A 21,022-nucleotide genomic window follows, 5' to 3' on the forward strand; every position below is an offset into this window, starting at 1 on the left:
CCAGAACAGAGTCTTGCTCCTGGCAAATCAATAAATCAAGATTGGGTAAATAAAAAGTAGATTTCCTGAGGCATATATGGGGACTCTGGTTCAATGTCCTGAAATCTGAAGGGAGCAAAGTAGAATTCGCTAGAACCACAAACTTGGGCGCATCAGTACCTCACAAACTACTTGGCACATAATATAAGAATGAATCACTGTGGGCGCCTCGGTGCCTCAGTGGGTTAAAGGCTCTGTCAGGTCGTGGGATCGAGTCCCACATCAGGCTCTCTGCACAGCAGGGAGCCTGCTTCCTCCTCTCTCTCTCTCTCTCTCTCTATCTCTCTGCCTGCATCTCTGCCTACTTATGATCTCTGTCAAAAAAAAATAAATTAAAACTTAAAAAAAAAAAAAAGAATCACTGTACGAATGAACAAGCGAATGAATCAACAATTAAATTCAGTAACACAAACTTGTAGTTGTAACACATTGTCTGATGAGGAAGCAGAAGGCAAGCTGAGGAACAAGCAAACTGCCCCCAACTCCGGGATGGGATGTGTGTGACATTCCTCAAGCAGTCCTGGCAAGGGAAGGGAAAAACAGAGGGTTTACTGCCAGAGATCACAGTCCTGCAGGACATGGTCTCCATCAGTTACCGAGATCTTAGTGATTTACAAAGAAAAAGCATTCTTATCAGTAGCCGAACTTCCAGAGACCCATAACTCACCCTAACATCACCCTCTCTTCCATGAGTGATGGGGGAAACTGAGGCAGAAGGGAAAGTGAATAAAATTAAATTTCTTTATGACCTGCAGTCCTGAAGAACTCCTCAGACAAGGGTCTGAGACAAGCAGCGCATAACATTCCTTCAGGAAGCTCCCAACTGTCTTAACGTTAATGCCTTACTACTAGAAGGAAAAACAAGCCTCCCATATCCTGCTGTCTTCTTTAGCATAAGAAAGTCCTTTCAGACACCTCCCCTTGTCCTTAAGTCCCCCAACTCCCAAATATATCATCAGCCATTCCTCAAGACTCCAATGCAGCAGCTCTTTCTGCCCATGGGGCCCCCCCGCAGGCTTTCATAAAATCGCCTTGTTACACCAAAGGCGTCTGGAGAATTCTTTCTTGGCCATTGGCTCCGGACCTCATCAACATTCCAAAACTATAGCATTATGCCTTGTCCCCTTCTTTCTTGGTTATAAAATCCCTCATTTCCAGTTGAGTAAGTGACCGTGTAAGATAAAGACTACAGGGGCGCCTGGGTGGCTCAGTGGATTAAGCCGCTGCCTTCGGCTCAGGTCATGATCTCAGGGTCCTGGGATCGAGTCCCACATCGGGCTCTCTGCTTGGCAGGGAACCTGCTTCCCTCTCTCTCTGCCTGCCTCTCTGCCTACTTGTGATCTCTGTCTGTCAAATAAATAAAATCTTTAAAAAAAAAAAAAAAGATAAAGACTACATTTCCAGCTTCCACTGCAACTCGGTGGGCCCCAGCCACTAAGTTTGGGTCAATGGGACAGAAAATGAAGTGGCCATGAAACTTCTGGAAGGATCTGTAAGAGATCCTGCACCTCCTTCTCTTTTCTCCTGCCTGCTTTCTGGAACGAGAAAACCATCCCTGACGCTCCAATAGGCCCCTTAGAGTGTATCAGTAAGGGCCATAGCCTAGACATGCAGAGAGACAAGGCAGAAAGAGTCCCTGACATTTACGGAACTGCCATACCAGCCCTGGACGTGTAATATCCAAAATATCTTTAGTAAGAAATAAAGCCTTACGTATTTGAGTCTTTTGTTGTTTGCAGCAAACAAAACGCTAACTAATGAAGTGTCACGTAGTGAATCACTTCAGCAAAATATGAAGGCATTATTGCTACATCATCTGAGTAGAATACTGCTTAAAGAAGACATATTGATTCATAACCTCTAGTGCTTTTTCTCAAGTGAGGTTAATGCCTTCTATCTTTATTGTGTCTTTATGTTTTCCTTTTGAATTAGTATCACACAGTGAATCTTCCTGATCAACATGATTTTATGGTACAATTCCCCTCGCCCTTCCTAAGATGTCACAGTTTTGTACAAACAACTCAAAAGCAGCACTGACCCTTTAAAAGCTTCACGCCCCATAAAATTCACTCTTCTTAGCCTCTATTATCTCTCATTTAACATTTTACAACAATTTTCCAGATGCCATCAATCTGCATTTTTTCTGAGTTGAGTACCAAAGATACTACAAATGATCTACTGTAGAATATTCTATTTTTAAAATTCAGATGACCACGCCATACAATTAAAAAAAAAAAAAATCCTTGAAATACCCCAATCTGAAGCCTTGGGTCAAATGGCTTTAGTCACACAGGCTTTGTGTTGTTTATTCCTAGTCATTCCTTCTGATATGATTTCACCAATAAATCAATAAATGTATTGTCCATTCTGATGGATTGCATTGAAAAGTTCTACTGGAGAAATTCCCAAGAGTCATCAAGTTGGCATTCCCATTTCTAGCAGCAGCTCCAGAGCCAAGATGACATACAAGTAGATGTTGAAAGAAAATATAATAATATGTATAGTGCACATAAAGTATTGTTTTAGCCTGAATTACTTAGTAATGGTTTGTTAATCTAGGTTTATGGCCCATGTACTAATCCTATAATAGTCCTATTAAAAACACTATGCTAAGCATTCTACACCAAAATAGCAATTGATAGAATGATTATATTTTTCTCCATAAATTCTAATGATATGATTATGTCCATTAATAAGAACCAGGGCGCTCTTCAAGAAACCAAGTAATTACCGTGTGGTATGATTTACACAAAGCCAGATGGAGTTATTATCCACAGTTCATGAATCTCTATGAAACGCGCTATTTGGTCTTTATATTATCCATCCCTTTCTCTACATGTAAAAAGTGGAATAAATGAGAATCCGAGGATGTTAGATCTGGAAAGACCTTTCTACGTTTTTAAGTTCAAGGGCCTAGAATGGGAGAATCAGAAAGCAGAGAAGCTGAGCAACGGCTGGGGAAAACACTGATAAGTGTTGCAGAACTAGATAAAAATCCAGCTTCTAAATTTATAGTTCAATACTCTTTCCATGACAGAAGTTATTACTTCCAGATTAATGCAATGCTATTTTTATACAAGAGTTATGAGCGACTGTAATGCTTGTTTAAAGCATTTTGTCAGTTCAGGATACTTTATTGCATATCATCCTAAAATTATAAAAATAATCTTCCCTGACAGGTCTGGACCTGCTTGCTTAAAGGTGGGATTGCGTACTTCACACAGAAATAGGGTCCTACCTATTTGCTTCTGCTGCCCCGTGTGATGTGATTAAAGTCAGGATGCCTGACAACTGAATGGTACATTTTCCATGGGCTAGAACCTGACTTGTACCTGACTTGTGTATTACTGAATGTGATTTACAATAGCAGAAGTGTAAAACGTTTACCCAAATTAGAGAACTTGCATCTTCCATATTTCTACAAAGAACGAGTGGCTAGCCCAGAGTTTCTCAACTCCAGCAACTATTCGACAGTGAACATCTTCTGACAGATACTTCGTGTCCCGGGGCTGTCCGATGCAGGAGAGCCTGCTGCCCTCTACCCGCTAAGTGCTTATAGCACCAGCCTCCCAAGATGTAACAACCAAAATTGTCTCCAGACTCTGCCAAACATCCCCACAGAGTGAAATCCCTTCCCCCACTGAGAACCACTCCTCTAGCGAAACAAAGCCAGTGGAGGAATTTTGCTTCGAGAAAGAATACTCAGTGACTCACCAATAGGGTCGGGGAAGAACCGATCAGATAACAAATTATATTCATCTTCTGAGGTTAACACCTTGCCCCCAGCTGGAAGAATTCGGCTTTTAGGAGTCGCTCCTTTCTGATAGGCCTGGGGAGAAAAAGGCATAAATAGGTGATTTTTTTTTCTCCCCAATTTGGATTTTTGGAAAATACCAGGAATATTAGAAGGAGACACAGGCACACACACTCAGAGATAACAATTCCTACACTATGTCTCTGAAGAAGAGCCACATATTTAAAAAATATGTTTTGTGTACCTGTGACTTGCAAGGTACTTTAGTAATGGTCCCAACATGGTAAATCAGAGTCCTTAATCTCAAGAAATTCAGTCTAGGTATGTTTCTCTAGTGGGGAAAACATCATCTCAGTAACTTCCAGAAATCCTGCACCACATCTACCATTTCAGATGCTAGCACTTGAATCATTCGCATAACCACAAGGGTGATGACACACACACACACTTACTGCACAAAAGGCTTGGGGACCGATGACGAATGACATGGGGGGGACATATAATTGCAGTGGTGGTTGCCATGGATTTTCACCCACATCAGAAAAGTGTTGCCATGATAAGACATGACACCATGTGAGACTGTTTTGCAGTAAAATGATCCGGGATGGAAATGTTCATGACATTAGAACAAACGGGGAAATGTAGAAGAGGGGCAGAGAGGGGAACCTTGGTCGCTTACCATCAATGAGATGGTAAGTGAGGAGTCCCAACCAAAACAAATTCTTCTCTTAAAAAATTTTTTTTAAAGATCTTATTTACTTATTTAAGAGAGAGAGTATGGAGGGAGGCAGAGCAGAGGGAAAGGGAGAAGCAGACTCCCCGTGGAGCAGGGAGCCTGGTGGGGGAACCCCGGGAACATGACCTGAGCCGAAGGCAGCTGCTCAACCAACCAAGGTGCCCAGGTGCCCGGGTCATTTCCCATTTGTAAGAAGCACTACTCAACTGCATAAGCACATCAGGGCCCCGGGGCACAACGGAGAAGAATCTAAAGTTGTGACTTTGAGAATGCCTAGGAACAGTCCAGCTCAGACTGGCCTTAAGACTGAATTGCATTATTTGTTCTAACAGGCCCCAATCTGGACTTTTATAAACATTATGTTATTCAATACTCAAAACAGCACTAAGAATTAGTTTCTTCCAGCTTAGCAAACTCAACACCCAAAGAACAAATAGTCCAATCAAGAAATGGGCAGAGGACATGAACAGACATTTCTGGAAAGAAGACATCCAGATGGCCAACAGACACATGAAAAAGTGCTCCCCATCACTCGGCATCAGGGAAATATAAATCAAAACCACAATGAGATATCACCTCACACCAGTCAGAATGGCTAAAATTAACAAGTCAGGAAATGACAGATGCTGGCGAGGATGCGGAGAAAGAGGAACCCTCCTACACTGTTGGTGGGGATGCAAGCTGGTGCAGCCACTCTGGAAAACAGCATGGAGTTTCCTCAAAAAGTTGAAAATAGAGCTACCCTATAACCTAGCAATTGCACTACTGGGTATTTACCCTAAAGATACAAACGTAGTGATCTGAAGGGGCACGTGCACCCGAATGTTTATAGCAGCAATGTCCATAATAGCTAAACTATGGAAAGAACCTAGATGTCCATCAACAGATGAATGGATCAAGAAGATGTGGTATATATACACAATGGAATACTATGCAGCCATCAAAAGAAATGAAATCCTGCCATTTGCGACAACGTGGATGGAACTGGAGGGTATCATGCTTAGCGAAATAAGTCAATCACAGAAAGACAATTGTCATGTGATCTCCCTGATATGAGGAAGTGGAGGTGCAACATGGGGGGTTTGCGGGTAGGAGAAGAATAAATGAAACAAGATGGGATGGGGATGAAAACAAACCTTAAGAGACTCTTAATGTCACAAAACAAACTGAGGGTGGCTGGGGGGAGGGGGTGAGGGAAAGGGTAGTGGGGTTATGGGCATTGGGGAGGGTATGTGCTATGGTGAGTATAAACCTGGCGATTCACACACCTGTACCCCTGGGGCTGATAATACATTATATGTTTATAAAAAAATAAAACATTAAAAGAATTAGTTTCTTCCTCCATTATATAAATGAGAAAATTCAAGCTCAAAGAACATGTCAAGGCCCGGTAGTGAGCTGATGAAAATCTTGGGTTCACATCCAGGTCCGTCCATAAAGTGTACAGGAAGCAGGGCAGGAATCCTGAATGAGAACGTTTCATTTTTTTCCTGCTTAATTACCTGCCAAAACTGGACTCTCAATGAAATAATAGACAATTTATGGGTAGTTAATATGTAACTCTTAGGTATAATAAAAAAAATGCCTTTCTATAAATTAAAAAACAGGATATTATTAAAACTGCGGGGAATTATGGCAAACTGCATGAGCATTTTTTTAAATTTCCAAGTTTTGGCGACACCTGGGTGGCTCAGTGGGTTAAAGCCTCTGCCTTCAGCTCAGGTCCTGATCCCAGGGTCCTGGGATCAAGCCCCATATTGGGCTCTCTGCTCAGCAGGGAGCCTGTTTCCCTTCCTCTCTCTCTGCCTGCCTCTCTGCCTACCTGTGATCTCTGTCAAATCAGTAAATAAAATCTTTAAAAAATAAATAAATGAATAAATAAATTAAATTTCCAAGTTTTTAACAGACTGAAGTGCCCCTGAGTTGCCCCACCAGATGCTCCTGTAAAATTTCCAAGTTTTTAAAAAATATATATAGCTTTTACCAAATTCAGTGACCATATCTTAACAACCTGAACAAGTTTATCTAAAGGTTTTTGTTTTATTTTGTTTTGGACAGAGAAAGACACAGCAAGAGAGGAAACACAAGCAGAGGAAATGAGAGACGGAGAAGCAGGCTCCCCGCTAACTAGGGAGCCCAATGTGGGGCTCGATCCCAGGACACTGGGATCACGAGCCTAGCCGAAGGCAGATGCTTAACGACTGAGCCATCCGGGTGCCCCTGAACATGTTTACTTAAAAATGATGAGCAAACAAAGAAAGCAAGATAGTCCATAAATTGCAAGTTGAAGGAGCGAACTAGAAAAAAATGAAGAGAAGAAGGAAAAAGTCCCCAAATCTGATTCAAAATTAAAAGTTCAGGTAGCCCCAAATGTGCTAAAAGCCTTAACAAGTCCAAGAGCAACCTCCATGAGTGTTTCCTCTCAATTAGTTAGTAGCAATCATGCCATAACGGCTCCACTCTGGGCTCTGCCAGTGGTTGACCATACGCTAAGTGCTTCAATATGTTCGTTTATTTAATCCTTACAACAACACGGTCACCATTTTACAGATGAAAAAACGGAGGCTCAGGGAGATTTATAACTTACGCAAGGACACCTATCCAGTAACTGGCAAAGGTGTGGTTCAAAGCACATTATATTAACCATTATGCTCTACTGCCTCTTCTCAAGCTTCCCGGAAAGAACACTGTAATGTGCCACATAAAATATGAGGTGATTTCTTTTATTTTTTTAAGATTTTATTTACTCATTTGAGAGAGAGAGGGAGCACACATGGGAAAAGGAGCCCAATGCGCGACTTGATCCCAGGACCCTAGGACCGTGATCTGAGCAGAAGTCAGACACTTAACCAACTGAGCCACCCAAGCACCCCTGAGGTGATTTATTATTATCATTATTGTATGTAGTGCATTGATCATTTGCTTCTGAGAGCAAATCAAGTGGTGAATAAAGTCCTAATATGGAGAAGCAGAGAAGATATTCGCTTAATGAATGTTGAAAAGAGTAAGACTACCCAGGAGAGCACTTGAACATTGCCTAGTAGCCTGTGTGATGAAGTCCCAGAACCTAAGTCAGGTTCGGTGGGGTGAGGAGGTTCGGAGCCGACGACTAAAGAAAGAATTCTTGAGACGTCGTTGGTGCAAAATGGTGGTTTATTAAAGCACGGGGACAGGACCCCTGGGCAGGAAGAGCTGCTGCCCCGGGTTGTGAGGGTAGGCATGTTATATACCCTGCGGTTGGGGGAAGGTGAGGGGAAGGGAGGTTTCAGTGGAGTTTTCATATGCTAAAGAGGGCCTACAAGGTGCCAGGATGTTCCAGGCCTGCCGGAGGCCTTGCCCTAGAAGCTGGATCAATGCTGTCTTTAGACCAGCCATTAACATTAAGATAGTTGGGAGACTTTTTGGTGGGGTGTCACAATCCTGCTACCAATCGTCTTTGTTAGTGAGATTTAGGACATTTGTAAGCCAAGGGAGACTCCTGTCTAGCAGGATTGTGAGCTCTGCAAGTTAACTATTTGCTTATTGTTCATGGCAGTCAGGGCTGCCTGAGGGATGCTACACTTATGGAGGGGAAAGGGTGAAGAGGGGGTGCAAGGCGCCAGCTTTTGCTTTGTCCTCAGCCAGCCTCCTGCTCCCTCATCATGTGGAATAAGTTCAAACTGTATTTTGCTTCTATTTCCCATCAGAAATGGAAAGGAAACACAATGACTTGCCAATCTTAAGTTTCTTCCTGAGGCTTTAGCATCTGAGGTATTTTTGAAAGTATCCATGGAGGTCACCCTGACTTCTCTCAAACTTGGAGACAAGAAAGCAGAGTTTAAAACCTGGTACCACCTTTAACTGATAAACAGTAACTATTCACTCCAAAGGGAGCTTGAGGATCTATGTAGACCAAAAATGGGAACAGCGCAAGATCCGGAAGGAACCAGTGGGATCATTCAGCCTGACTCTCTGACGTAACTGAGGCCCAGCCTAAACTTTCATTTTCCCAATTCACGGCCCAGTGTTCTCTCCTCTAGAACCAAATGACCTCCCCACGTGGGGAGAGAAATGGGAACCAACAAAAACAGAAGTCCTCCCAGGCACTAGGCACGTTATACACGACCTCATTTTCTCCATAGCTTGCAGACACCTTACATTAGATAGTCATCTAATGATTTTACAGAAAAATCATATGATAACCAGGAAGAAGTTAAAAGGAAAAAAAAAGTCCGTTAAGTGTAAGTGGAATAAAGTCTTAAAATACCCAACTTTCTGGGAACCCATGCAGATGCAGCCATAGTCTCATTAACTCCTCAGCTGCTTGTCACATTAGGAGGCTTACCAGTAGGAAGACGTGGAGACACTGAACAGAGAGGGAGACATATCAGGGCAGTGACAAAAGACCTTGACTCTGAATGATCCTAGGAAAGGCTCCTGCACTGGTCACTTAGTGTAACCTGTTTGCACACTCACTTGCAAGTACTCGTTCCAAATCTGCCTTGCCCATTGGACTACAGGTGATGAGGGAGCAGGAGGCTGGCTGAAGACAAAGCAAAAGCTGGCACCTTGCACCCCCTCTCTACCCGCTCCCCTCAGTAATGTGTGTGACATTCCTCAGGCACCCCGGACTGCCATAAGCGAGAAACAAATAGTTAACTTGCAGAGATCACAATCCTGCAAGACAGGAGTCTCCCTTGGTTTACAAATGTCCTAGAGATCTACAAACAAAGAAGTTACCTTATCAATAGCACAATTTCCAGAGGCAAATAACTCCGTTCCTCAAGCCCTAAATATAGTTAAATTTCTTCTAAACCCAAATCTCACTAACAAGGACACGTGATAGGAGAAATGTGAAACTTTATCTATAGATTTCCAAGATAGTGTTGAGAATTATTCCCAAGCATATGGCCCATTGATATACATCTAAAGGGTCTCACAAGAAGATTTTTACTACTAGTAATAAATAACCTTTCTCCCAACAATAGCTAGCCCCTCAAGGTCCTGGAGACCTTGCTTCCAAAATTCCTTAGAGACTAACATCACCCTCTTTGTCCTCACCTACCCAACTCCTGTGTATATAATCAGCCACCCTCAGGATAAGGACGCAGCATCTCCGTCTGCCCACGGGTCCTGTCCCCATGCTCTAAATAAACCATCTTTTTGCACCAAAGATGTCTCAAGAATTCTTTCTTGGTCATCGGCTCCGGACCTCAGCCCATCGAACCTCGCCTAGGTTCTAGAACTTCATCACAAGCATCTGTTTCACTGGCTGTTAGAGGCTCAGAACCTTCTCGAACACTTGGCATATCATAGGCATTCAGTAAACATGTTAGCGAAAGTAAGTAGCTGCATGAGTGAGTGCTTATTGAAGGAATCAGTCTCGAAGAAGAAGGCATGTCCATCAACCCAGCCAATGTTGAAGAATGCTGTAAGGCCCAGCACAAACAAGGAAACGTCTTACCTCTTTGTTCTCATAGCTCTCCACAGCAAAATCATTTTTAACCACAATGTACCGCTCCTTCCATTTCTTTATGTCTTCAGCAAACTGGGATAGCTCTGCTTCATATAGAACAGTTCCAGGCTCCAATGGCGGCTTTAAAGAAGGCAAATACCATTAATCATAACAACAAAAGGTAACACAGCATGCTGTCACCAACTCTATCCACGGGAGTTCAAGGAATGTTTTAGGAAACTATCTTGTCCTGAGATCCTGGGGACATTGTTGCTTCCCCCACCCCCCTCCCTACTTCTGCTCCCTGCTCCCTCTGACCAAATGCAAGTATTTGTCTTATTGATAGGTCTGTGATTTCCATTCCCCTCCATTGTGCTGCAAGAAGAGAAGCAGATGGTAGAAGGGATTGTAGTAATAAGGCTGTGCCCTTGTATACATGTCACTTAATGATAAACTGTGGAAGAGGTAGTTAAGTGTCAGTTGTGGCTATATACCCCCAACACCTTGAATATGCCTGAAAACAGGAGAATTAATAGGCTGCTCCCTTATCGACCATACCTTCAGGATAGCCTCGAGGGTCAGTGGTCTTTTCAGATCCAAAAGCCCTGGGGACACAGTCTGCAAACACTTGCCCCACCTACGTGCTCTTCAAGGAGACCAAGTTTGCCCTCCGGTTGAAGAACGAGCAGGGTAGCCAGCCGACTCCAGTTCTACCTTTCTCCTTAAGTAAAACTTTAATGATTCCTTGTTAACCCTGGTGACATATGTGCTATAGGGAAGTGCCTGCCAGTTTCTTAGTTAGGCCTCCCTTTGGGCTAACTGCGTGAGGAATAACTCCCATCCTTTCTCATAGTAAAATCCCTGCATTATCTCAAAACACAGGAATGGGCTTCCTGTCTTTCACAAGTCACTGAATTTACATCTCTTTTCCCTTTATTTAAAAATCAAAGGGCTTTTAGAAACCTATCTCTCCACCTTCAAGTAAAATTTGCATAAACCACATGGAGAAGACAGATATGCTAATCTTTTTAAGAATTGGCTAAGGAATGAACTAGACTGCCTTCTGAATTTATTCTGTCCTGACAGATAAAGAGGCAGTTTCGTATCTGGACTCATTAACAGGTAAGAGAGGATCCCAATCTTCCCTTTAACTGAGACTGAACCCATATATAGGTTGATTTTATAGTTTTATGTGCAGCATTTTTTTTTAAACCTAGGCCACTCAAATCAACCGACAGACTTGTTAAAACTGTGGCCTTACCCTAAATTTACTATATCAGAATCTCTGGGGGTATGGGCCAAACTTTGCATTTTTAACAAGCTCCCTACGCTGTGAGACTCCCTATTTTTTGGGAATGACACTCAGTTATCCCTACACATCCGTGCTGCTAAACCTATTGGTCACCTTAACATCTGAGCAGTGTCTGACCCATTTATCTCTCCCTCCTTCTTCAAAGTCCTTTGTTATTTGCTTTTGGCACATTCCTCTTTCCTGATTTTTCTCCTCCTGCAAGGCTATTTCCTACCAATCCATCTTGCTGGATCCTTTTCCTTTTCCTTTTCTTGGTCTCCAAGTGTCGGCTAATTATCTATTCAATATTTCCACCGGTGTATGTCAAATATGCATCTCAAACTTACGTGGCCAAAAGGGCACTCCGGGTTCTCAGCCGCCTCTCACTCTTCCTTCGAGTAAAGGCAACTCCTGTACTTACTTGCTCAGGCTAAAAACCAGGATGTCATCCCTGATTTTCTCTCTTCTTCTATAATGTCCTGTCCAATCCATCAGCAAGTTCCATCAGCTCTTTCTGAAGTCCACCTTGACTTGGACCTTTCCTCACAACTGCTACCACCACCACCCTAATCCAACTTGCCTTCACCGACCTTCTCTTGCATTGCTACAGTGTCCCCCTCACCAGTCTACAACCTCCCCTCTTATCCCTCATCCTGGTCTGTTCACTATAGACAGCCCAGAGAGATCGCTGAAAATTGCAAGTAGCTCTGTATTTGATATCCTCTAATAACTTCTCTTCACATTTACAAATAAAGACCCTTATCATGATCTACCTCTCCTCCACGGTCTGGTCCTTCCCTTTCACTCCATAATGATTTATCACCCTTTCTCCCCTGCTCATGCTGTTCACAGGACATAGTTTTCTTGATGTGCTTATGACTGCTACAGGGCCTTTGCATTTACTGTTCCATATTCTGGAGATACTCACACAGCCTACTCTTATTTCACTCCAGTTCCTGCTCAAATTTCATCTTCACAGAGGCCTTCTCTGATCATTTTCTCTAAAATAAGATTCTTGCTTCATTTTTCTATGAGCATTTATTATGACCTGATTCCACCTGGTATGTTTCTTTATTTGTTATTGTCTGCCCCTTTTTTTTTAAATATATACAGGAAAGCAGAGAATTTATCTTGATCCCCAATTCTTGGAATACGGCCTGACACATAGTAGGTATCAATGAATATGTGTTGAGGTTGTGGGTAATTATTATCATGGAGCAAAGGAGAAAGAATAAATCAGGAGATTTGAAAAAAAATCATATTTGATCAATGACCAAGACAAAAATGCCCATAATATAAGGCACTAAAATTATGACTTTTTTTTTTTTTTTTTTTTTTTAAAGATTTTATTTATTTTTCAGAGACAGAGGGAGAGAGCGCGAGCGAGCACAGGCAGACAGAGAGGCAGGCAGAGGCAGAGGGAGAAGCAGGCTCCCTGCCGAGCAAGGAGCCCGATGTGGGACTCGATCCCAGGACCCTGGGATCATGACCTGAGCCGAAGGCGGCTGTTTAACCAACTGAGCCACCCAGGCGTCCCATGACTTTTTTTTAAACTGAACTTCACTATAGCAAGTCAGATTTCCTTATATTAAAGTATCAGTGTGGGAAAAACAATAAAATTGGATCGCACTAATTTTCTAATATGGATTATACCATCAACAAGAAACCATACACTCTAACTTCTAGGCAGACAGAGTTGTTTGTTTGTTTGTTTGTTTGTTTTCAGTTTTTTGACCATGAAATGATTTGAGAAGAGATTTTTTTTTAAACTGCCATTTAAATTACTGCTTATTTCAGAAACGTTATGAGTTATAAACCATTGTTCAGTGGGAGACATTGTCAACCAAACGTCCATGAGTTACCTTGGTCTTCAAAAACTGTGAGGTTAAATCTCTTTGCTGTTCTACTTCACTGCGTACATGATTGCAGAAAGCCACAGAGTACTGGCGACTATAGAAGGGACTGAAGTTTTTGATAGTAGCCTCAGTTTTCCCTAGAAAAATAGGAAAATGAGAAATTAGAAATACAGCCTCTCTTACAGAGTAGGCACATATCTGCCCCTCTAAGACACTGTTTCCCAGGGATTTGTTATGAGTTCACATTCCCTGAGAACTTTGTAACATGCCACACGTGCTTTATCTCTCCCTCTCCCTGACGTCATCCTGAGAGACTCCGCTTTCCCTAAGGACCATCCATCCAGCAACCGATAGAAAATGTCTCCATCTTACATCAACAATGCATCGCCAAGGCCATAAACGTGGCCATCCTTCTACATCCTTCTACAGCTACCATTCTACCTCACCCGGGTCTCCACCTCAACTTGTTCTTCATCGCCTACCTCCAGTCATCCAGCTCCTACACAGTCATCCCAGGGTCCACCATTCCAACTCCACACACACACCATTTTGTGTTTCTTCAGGTCCCTGAAGCTTTAATTCATCTTGCTGATCCACAACCCTGGATAAAATCAACAAATTCTTTCTTCTAGTTCTGCCCCTATGTTTCTGGGTAAATTTTTTGTGTGACTCAAAGCCTTATATAATTACTATGAAGTAGAGGGGAAAAGCTTTGGTTTAACAGTGTAGAGACCTGAACTGTGGTCCCAGTTCCAGGGAGACAGAAACCAGCTGGATGACCTCAGTCAAGTCCCTCGTTCTCTCTGGGCTCCAGTGATCCTAACTATAAAGGCAGGTGCTCACTATTCCATACTTTACTTGGAAACTCTGTGACATTGAAGTATAACCATGAGTAGAGCTGCCTTACAATAGTGACCAGCAATTGCAGCATGATCTCTCCACACCAGAAGAAAATAAAGATTAGGGTCAATCACAGAGGGAGAGGGGGTTGTTGGAAGACTTGAGACAGAGGAAGAGGGAGAGTCAGGCACTAGGAATATTCTTGAGCTTTTCCAACCCGGGCTTAATTGTAGAGAGTAGAGAAATTGCAAAAGAGGGAAAGGGGAAAAAGAAATTGTGGAGGAAGGGCAAAGGAATATCTGAGACAGATTAGAAATCCTCACAACCTTTGAAGGACTTGCTACAAAGTCGAGAGATAAACATAGGCCCCACTGACGGTGCTTATAAGCTGTTAGTCCTTGGAATGAGATATTATCTTGAGAAAAAAAAATTAAACCTGATATGCCATTCCAAAATATTTTAAAGATTTTTTTTTTTTTTTTTTAAAGATTTTATTTATTTATTTGACAGAGAGAAATCACAAGTAGATGGAGAGGCAGGCAGAGAGAGAGAGAGAGAGGGAAGCAGGCTCCCTGCTGAGCAGAGAGCCCGATGCGGGACTCGATCCCAGGACCCTGAGATCATGACCTGAGCCGAAGGCAGTGGCTTAACCCACTGAGCCACCCAGGCGCCCTAAAGATTTTTTTTTTGTTTGTTTATCAGAGAGAGAGAGAGCGAGCGAGCACAGGCAAACAGAATGGCAGGCAGAGGCAGAGGGAGAAGCAGGCTCCCTGCCGAGCAAGGAGCCCGATGTGAGACTCGATCCCAGGACGCTGGGATCAGGACCTGAGCCGAAGGCAGCTGCTCAACCAACTGAGCCACCCAGGCGTCCCCTCCAAAATATTTTAAAATACTTTCATGTGTGGCATAATTTTTATTTTCAAATTTGATATAGTCACAGAGAAATATTAAAATATACCATACCAGGAAGATTTGTTTAGAGCTATTATGCATGTAGAATTTCAAAAATAAGTGAAGAGTTCTAACTCCATAGATTGAGATATTCGGTATGAGAACCTTGAATTCATAGCTGTCAATTTCTATACCTATGGAATCATAGGTCTAAACACCCATAGTATATGAGTAACCTTTTCATATGGAGAATCCTACTTTAGCTCAGGCATTTAGATCTCATACTATGTATGAAGTAAAGGGGAATTCTTGCTTATTTCCTCCATAAAATGACATTTTTTGGTTATATTTATAGGCTTTAATAACTATGACTTGAAAGGTGCTTTGAGACCCATTAATAATAGGTTCTGTAGAAATGCAAATAAAGCTCCTATAATTTGAATCAGGCATGCTTTTGCTTGCTCTGTGAGTCCATGGTATGACTATTAATTAGTATTTGCATAACACTTTAATATACTCGGGCTTTATAATTATCTAATTGGTTAATATTTTATTAGCTTTTACATAGTGCATAAGAAATAAAATTCTCTTTCCTTGTCTATAATTTTCTTACATAGGAGTAGGATATCTTTAAGAATTCCCACAATAACAATGAGTCTCACCTCAACGAAACACCTAAACAATTAACAAAATTTGCCCTTTGGGACCAAGTGACCACTATTTTGTCTAACAGAAGAGCAGCCTGCAAATTTATGATACTAATTTTTGCATTCTTGCAAGCGGTTGGATTTAAATGAAAGAAGGTGGATGCCGTTTTATGATAAGCTCTACGCTGTGAAACTGGATTTTCTGCCACATCACAAAGGCTTAGTCAAAGATGCCCTGTTTCTACTGAGGTGTTACGATGCCACCACTCCCTCCCACCGTATGAGAAAAATGCTTCTGTGATTTGTGCACCAACACACCTTCCACCAGGCAGCATTTATTAAAAAAAGAGATTACAGCTTCCTTTGGTAATTAACGTAATGACTGGTTCAAAATCTGAATGAAACAGCTCACTATAGCATAAGTTCTTAAGAACCCGAAAGGATTCTCAAAATGTATCTAGATTTTAGATTAAGCCTATCTAAACCCAAATAGAGGAACACTGAAGAAGATCTTGATATTTAGAGAAAAGTCTGGTCCTGGGGCAACTGTGGTTAGAAGGATGGACTCTGGAGCCAGACAGACGTGGGTGTGAGTGCCGTCTCTGCTGCTGACCAGCAGTAGGACCTTGTGCAAGTTAACTCCCCACGTATAAAATGAAGACAAGAGGAGCATTCTCAAAGTGTCACCGTAGTTATTCACAAAATAATGCAGTAAACTGCTCGGTACGGTAGCTGGCACATAGGAAGTGCTCAATGATCATGGTAATTAGTAATTATATCATTGATGATGAAGGTGGGGAGCACCCAAGCCAACCTCCAGCGGAAGGTCCTTAAGCTGAACTAAGGAATCAGGGCAAAGACAAAAGCAGGTTGTCTTGTGTAACTCTTCAGCCGGGGCCATCCTGCCCAGCTGCATACAGAACAGCCCTCCCACTCACTGCAGGTTTGAAACAAACATAACCTACATTTTCATAGCTGTTTCAGGAACACTTGTCAGCACCAGAAGGGACTCTCAGTGCATGCCTGAATGAAAACCAACTAAGTAGAACACTGGTATTAATGAACCAGAGTGAAAAGCATGAGTTAGTTATTGTGTTACATTGAGCGTCTCTCTCCCTGAGCCTCAATTCTCTCACCTGTAAAATGGGTAAATTGCCCATTTCACAGGTTTTGTGAGGATTAAGTGAGATAGTCTGTAGGTTAAAAAAAAAAAAGTGTCTCAATTAGTGCCTAACACTAGTTGCTCAATGAATTTTGACTATTGTTTCTATTACTATTACTAATAATACTAATAATATTTTGTAATATTACAATAAAGTACAATGAAGTAATAATACTAATACTAATAATGTTTTGGCTATTATTACTATTGCTATTACTAATAATAATTACTATTATTTAATATTCCACTATGAAAACATCCCAGTAAATGGATCAGTCCACAGACACCACATAAAATAGCCTCGGTCAAAAGCAGCTTGTTTTCCACAGTCTTGAGGATTCTTGAGTATCGAACTGCCTTCATCCTTTCCCCCTCACAACTCCTGCTGTGATTTAGTGTCACATTCTTTTTCCTAAATTGTAAAACACCCAACTGTTTTTTTACCAAAAAGAAGCTACTCAATAATGGAAAGACGAGAACCAATGGAGGGCTTCCTCCATGCATCCCTACAGCAGCATTTTCGGCACAAGGCATATTTCCTCCAATCCTACCCAATAACTGCAGCCTGTGCAGGGCGATGCATTGGTACAACTAAGTCGACCAAGCTGCACCCTTCGGGCTAATCAGTACCAGAGCTGAAAGAAGATTCTTCAACATCTCTGTCTACGACACTTAGGTTCGTTTGATTTTGTAAAAGTCAAAAAAGCATCTTCCGGTCCCTTTAAAGCCATTCAAATTTGTGCAGACTCAAAAACTCAGCACTGTCCTTGGATTCCTTCTCCATCGTGCCCATATTCAGTCATCAGCAATCGTCAGATCTTGTCCCTTCTATTCCCATAATACTTCTTATCCCATCCCCTTGGCCCCATCCCAACCAGCACACTTCCACACTGTAGAGGTCTCTTAATCTGCCCTCAGCATCACAGTGTGGGGCTGGGGGAATGGAACATAAACAAACAAACGACAAAAAGTACTAGCTCTCAGCTCTAAAAGAGGAACAAAGAAAGTCAAAACCAGAGCGGGATGTAGGGAATGTCAGTACTGATACACAGATCCTAGGGGATCATGGGAAATAAGCCAAAGCTTGGTCAGGATGGCAGAGGCAAGTCCTGGGGATTGCCCAGAGTAAGTCCAGGGCTGATGGAGCAGAACATGAAAGGCTGAGTCCAAGATGGCCACCATGGCCCCACTCACGAGAAAGGGGCACAAGTTACTAAGGCCCAGATGTCAGAGTGGGAAATTGTCCTTCAGAGTCAAGTCTTGCCCTTACTGCTCCCAAGGAACTCTTTTGAAAACCTTATGGCAATAGAGGTACATACACTTCTCGGGGTCCTGACCTGACAAGTTTCATTTGACAGGTTGCTATAAGATCACGTCATTACCTTCATAAAATCCTTCAACAGTCCGCGTTGCCCAGAGTAGTAACCACTTAGCCGAGGGCCAAAGACCCTGTGGTCTGGCCCCAGTGGTTCTGATTTCCTACCTTTCCTACTCAAACTAATTTTCCTTGTCCCCTGTACATGCTCATGCCTTCACCCCTTATTTCTCCCCTTAAATGCCCCGCCAGCCACTTTCAGAACCTTCAAGCTCAGATGGTGTCTCCAACCCAAAAAGAAGTTGGCTCTCCCCAGGTGGAAACAATCTCACCTTCTTTTGTGTTCTTCCAAAACTGTGCTCCAGTTTGCTACAGCTGTTTAAATATACCTTATCTTTCCTCCAAGGGTATACTGTATTTATGTACCCAGCAAATATTTGTTGAATTAATGAAAGAATCGCTGAGTAAATATTTAAGAGTAAAGCAAAGTACAATGCATCATAATCTTGAAACCCATCCTGATGTCCCCAGAAAGGAGAAAAGCACAGATCTCAGCTCAAATTTTTTTTTTTGAGACTTACTCATTTTTTAATTTTTTTTTTAGAAAGAGAGAGAGTGTGTGAGAGAGTGCGGGAGGGGCAGAGGGAGAGAATTTTCAAGCAGACTCCCTGCTGAGTGCAGAGCCTGACCACTGGGCTTGATCTCACAACCCAACAACCCATGAGATCATGACCTGAGCCAAAACCAAGAGTCAGACACTTAACTGAGCCACCCAGACGCCCCTCAACTACTTATTATTAAAAATATACACTCTCAAAGCTTGACTCATTTGTTTTTAAAAAAAAAAAAAAAAAACAGACCTATTGATTAGTTCTTTTTGAGTTTTTATATGAACTTGTCCATGTAATTATATGTGGGGAATTATTTACAAACAAAAACCTTCCTTAGTTTATTTATTTGTTTTTCTTGTCCAGTGTGTAATCATGGAAAGTATATGAAGTCTTACATGAGGTAAAACTTATATAAAGTCTGAACAATCTAAAGGATTTGTATATTTTTTGTCCTAGAAGTTTCTTTGTTAGCCTTCTAGTTCTGTAGTAATTCAACTCCAATCGAGTCTGTATTATGAGTTTTCTTTCTTGAAAGATACAATCTATAGTGGTTTATTTCTAGCTTTCCCATCATTTGCAGTGTCAATATAATACATTCTAAAGTCTTCCCTGAAATACATAGATTCCTCCCTGCTTCAAATACTTATAGAAAAACAACTCGTAAGTATAGAAAGATATAAAAAATCTGAACATATTTTGCTATATTTCCATCTAATCTTTTTTATATTTTTTAATACTTGAGAATATCATATTTTATATCCAGTTTCATTTATTTAACATTTCATTGTTGGTTTTTTCCTATGATATTACCTCCCCAAATCACTATTTCCAAAAGTTGCATTTTTATTGGTAGTATGAAGAAGAAAAATACCAAAAAAATTTTTTTTAAGGTTTCATTTATTTATTTGTGAGAGAGAGACAGAACAAGTGGTATTGTGAGGCAGAGGGAGAAGGAGAAGCAGACTCCCTGCTGAGCCTAGAGCTCAACGCAGGACTGGATCCCAGGGCTTCACGATCGTTAACTGAGCAGAAGGTAGATGCTTGACTAACTGAGCCACCCAGGCGCCCCAAATACAAATTTTTTTTAAAAAATGGATTTATTTTAACAAAGTGGCTATTTCCCAAAAACAGCCAAATCCACATCTGAGAAAAGGATTAACTAAGCTTTTGACACATTTTCTTAAGACTGTTGAGGTTTCTGGTGAAGATTAATTTGGGGGAACAAGAGGAGTAGCTCTAAAAAATAAAATATTTAATATTTATAAAATAGAGTATAATATCCACTATTGTTTATTTTCCCCGAGTTTCTCGAATTATAAAAAGTTTAAAAGTCCTGATGAATTATAACATCAGCTTCAGTCTCGGGCTTCTGAGCATGATCACTTCGCACCTTAGGGTGGGGAATTCAGAAATCCCAATTCACAATACAAAGGTGCAAAAATCTAATTACACAGAATAATGCCCAAGGACTCTCTCTCTTCTAGTAAATGCCTTAGAGAATGGGGATAAATTGGATTCTCCATAATTGAACTAAATGGTGTGTGTGTGTGTGTGTTTAAGCACATTTATTATTGGTTCTTGAGTGATAAGTTTTTGAACAGATTCTATAGGAAAAGTAAAAAATTCTTCAAGGGGAGCCTTAATCCCATCAACTCCCCAAAGGTTACCTGGCAGAAACTCTCCTTTGTGCTAAGAACAAAAGACATATAAACCACTTACGCTCTCTGTGATTTACTTCAGACATTAGTCCACAGAAGAGAAATATAACAAACACTCCCAAGAACTTATATTAAATATTTCAAAGTCATCCCAGGACCCTCTCTAGATTCCGAAAACATCTGGATAGAAGACAGACAGGCTTGGGAATAAACAAAGAACGGTTTTCTCATTTCCAAAACTCACACTCACAGAGATCCAAAACTCTTGAGTTGGGCTTGCAATATAACTTGTCCTTGGGCTGTTAAAGACCTTCCGTTTTTTTGCAATCCCTGTTCTAGAAGCAGGCCCCTATCTTTACCAAGGCGACAAAGTTTGGCCTATTAAAGACATTCAGTGAATCCCCATGTACTTACAGATGCTGCGTAAAGGGCCAGACCCCAACTCCAGTGGGTGAACAGTGTGAAAAATCATAAATGAAAACCTAACTGAAATGGAGTCAGGAAGTTCCACAAGGGGAGCTCCCACGCCCTACCATTCTCCATCAATTGTAAATCCCACAGGAAGAGATGGACCTTGCTGGTGGCTACAACTTTACTACCCCAGCAAGAGGAAGATAGCCTATCCTTTCCCAACAATAGCCCAGCCAATGATAGGAAGTCACAATTCAGCCAAAGAAGAACCACCATACTTTGAATGCCTAGTTTACTCCAATGGACTTTTCCCCCTTTCCTCTGTAAAAGAGCATTCCTCTCCTTTGTTCCATGTGGATTTGCTTTGGTTTTACTGT

At 41.6% G+C, this 21,022-nt stretch overlaps 1 protein-coding gene across 1 annotated transcript in view; it reads right to left on the reverse strand.

Moving 5' to 3' along the window:
- Positions 1 to 21,022, reverse strand: part of NIBAN1 (niban apoptosis regulator 1) — a 157,054-nt gene that overhangs the window by 79,044 nt on the left and 56,988 nt on the right. The window contains exons 2-4 of the mRNA XM_032317351.1: positions 13,117 to 13,247; positions 9,973 to 10,104; positions 3,754 to 3,868 (exon numbers count right to left, since the gene is read on the reverse strand). Of these exons, the coding sequence (XP_032173242.1) occupies positions 3,754 to 3,868; positions 9,973 to 10,104; positions 13,117 to 13,247 (378 nt within the window). The remainder of the gene's footprint in view (positions 1 to 3,753; positions 3,869 to 9,972; positions 10,105 to 13,116; positions 13,248 to 21,022) is intronic.

This window comes from Mustela erminea, chromosome 17 (genome assembly GCF_009829155.1).
Source record: "Mustela erminea isolate mMusErm1 chromosome 17, mMusErm1.Pri, whole genome shotgun sequence".
In the NCBI taxonomy this organism is placed as follows: domain Eukaryota; kingdom Metazoa; phylum Chordata; class Mammalia; order Carnivora; family Mustelidae; genus Mustela; species Mustela erminea.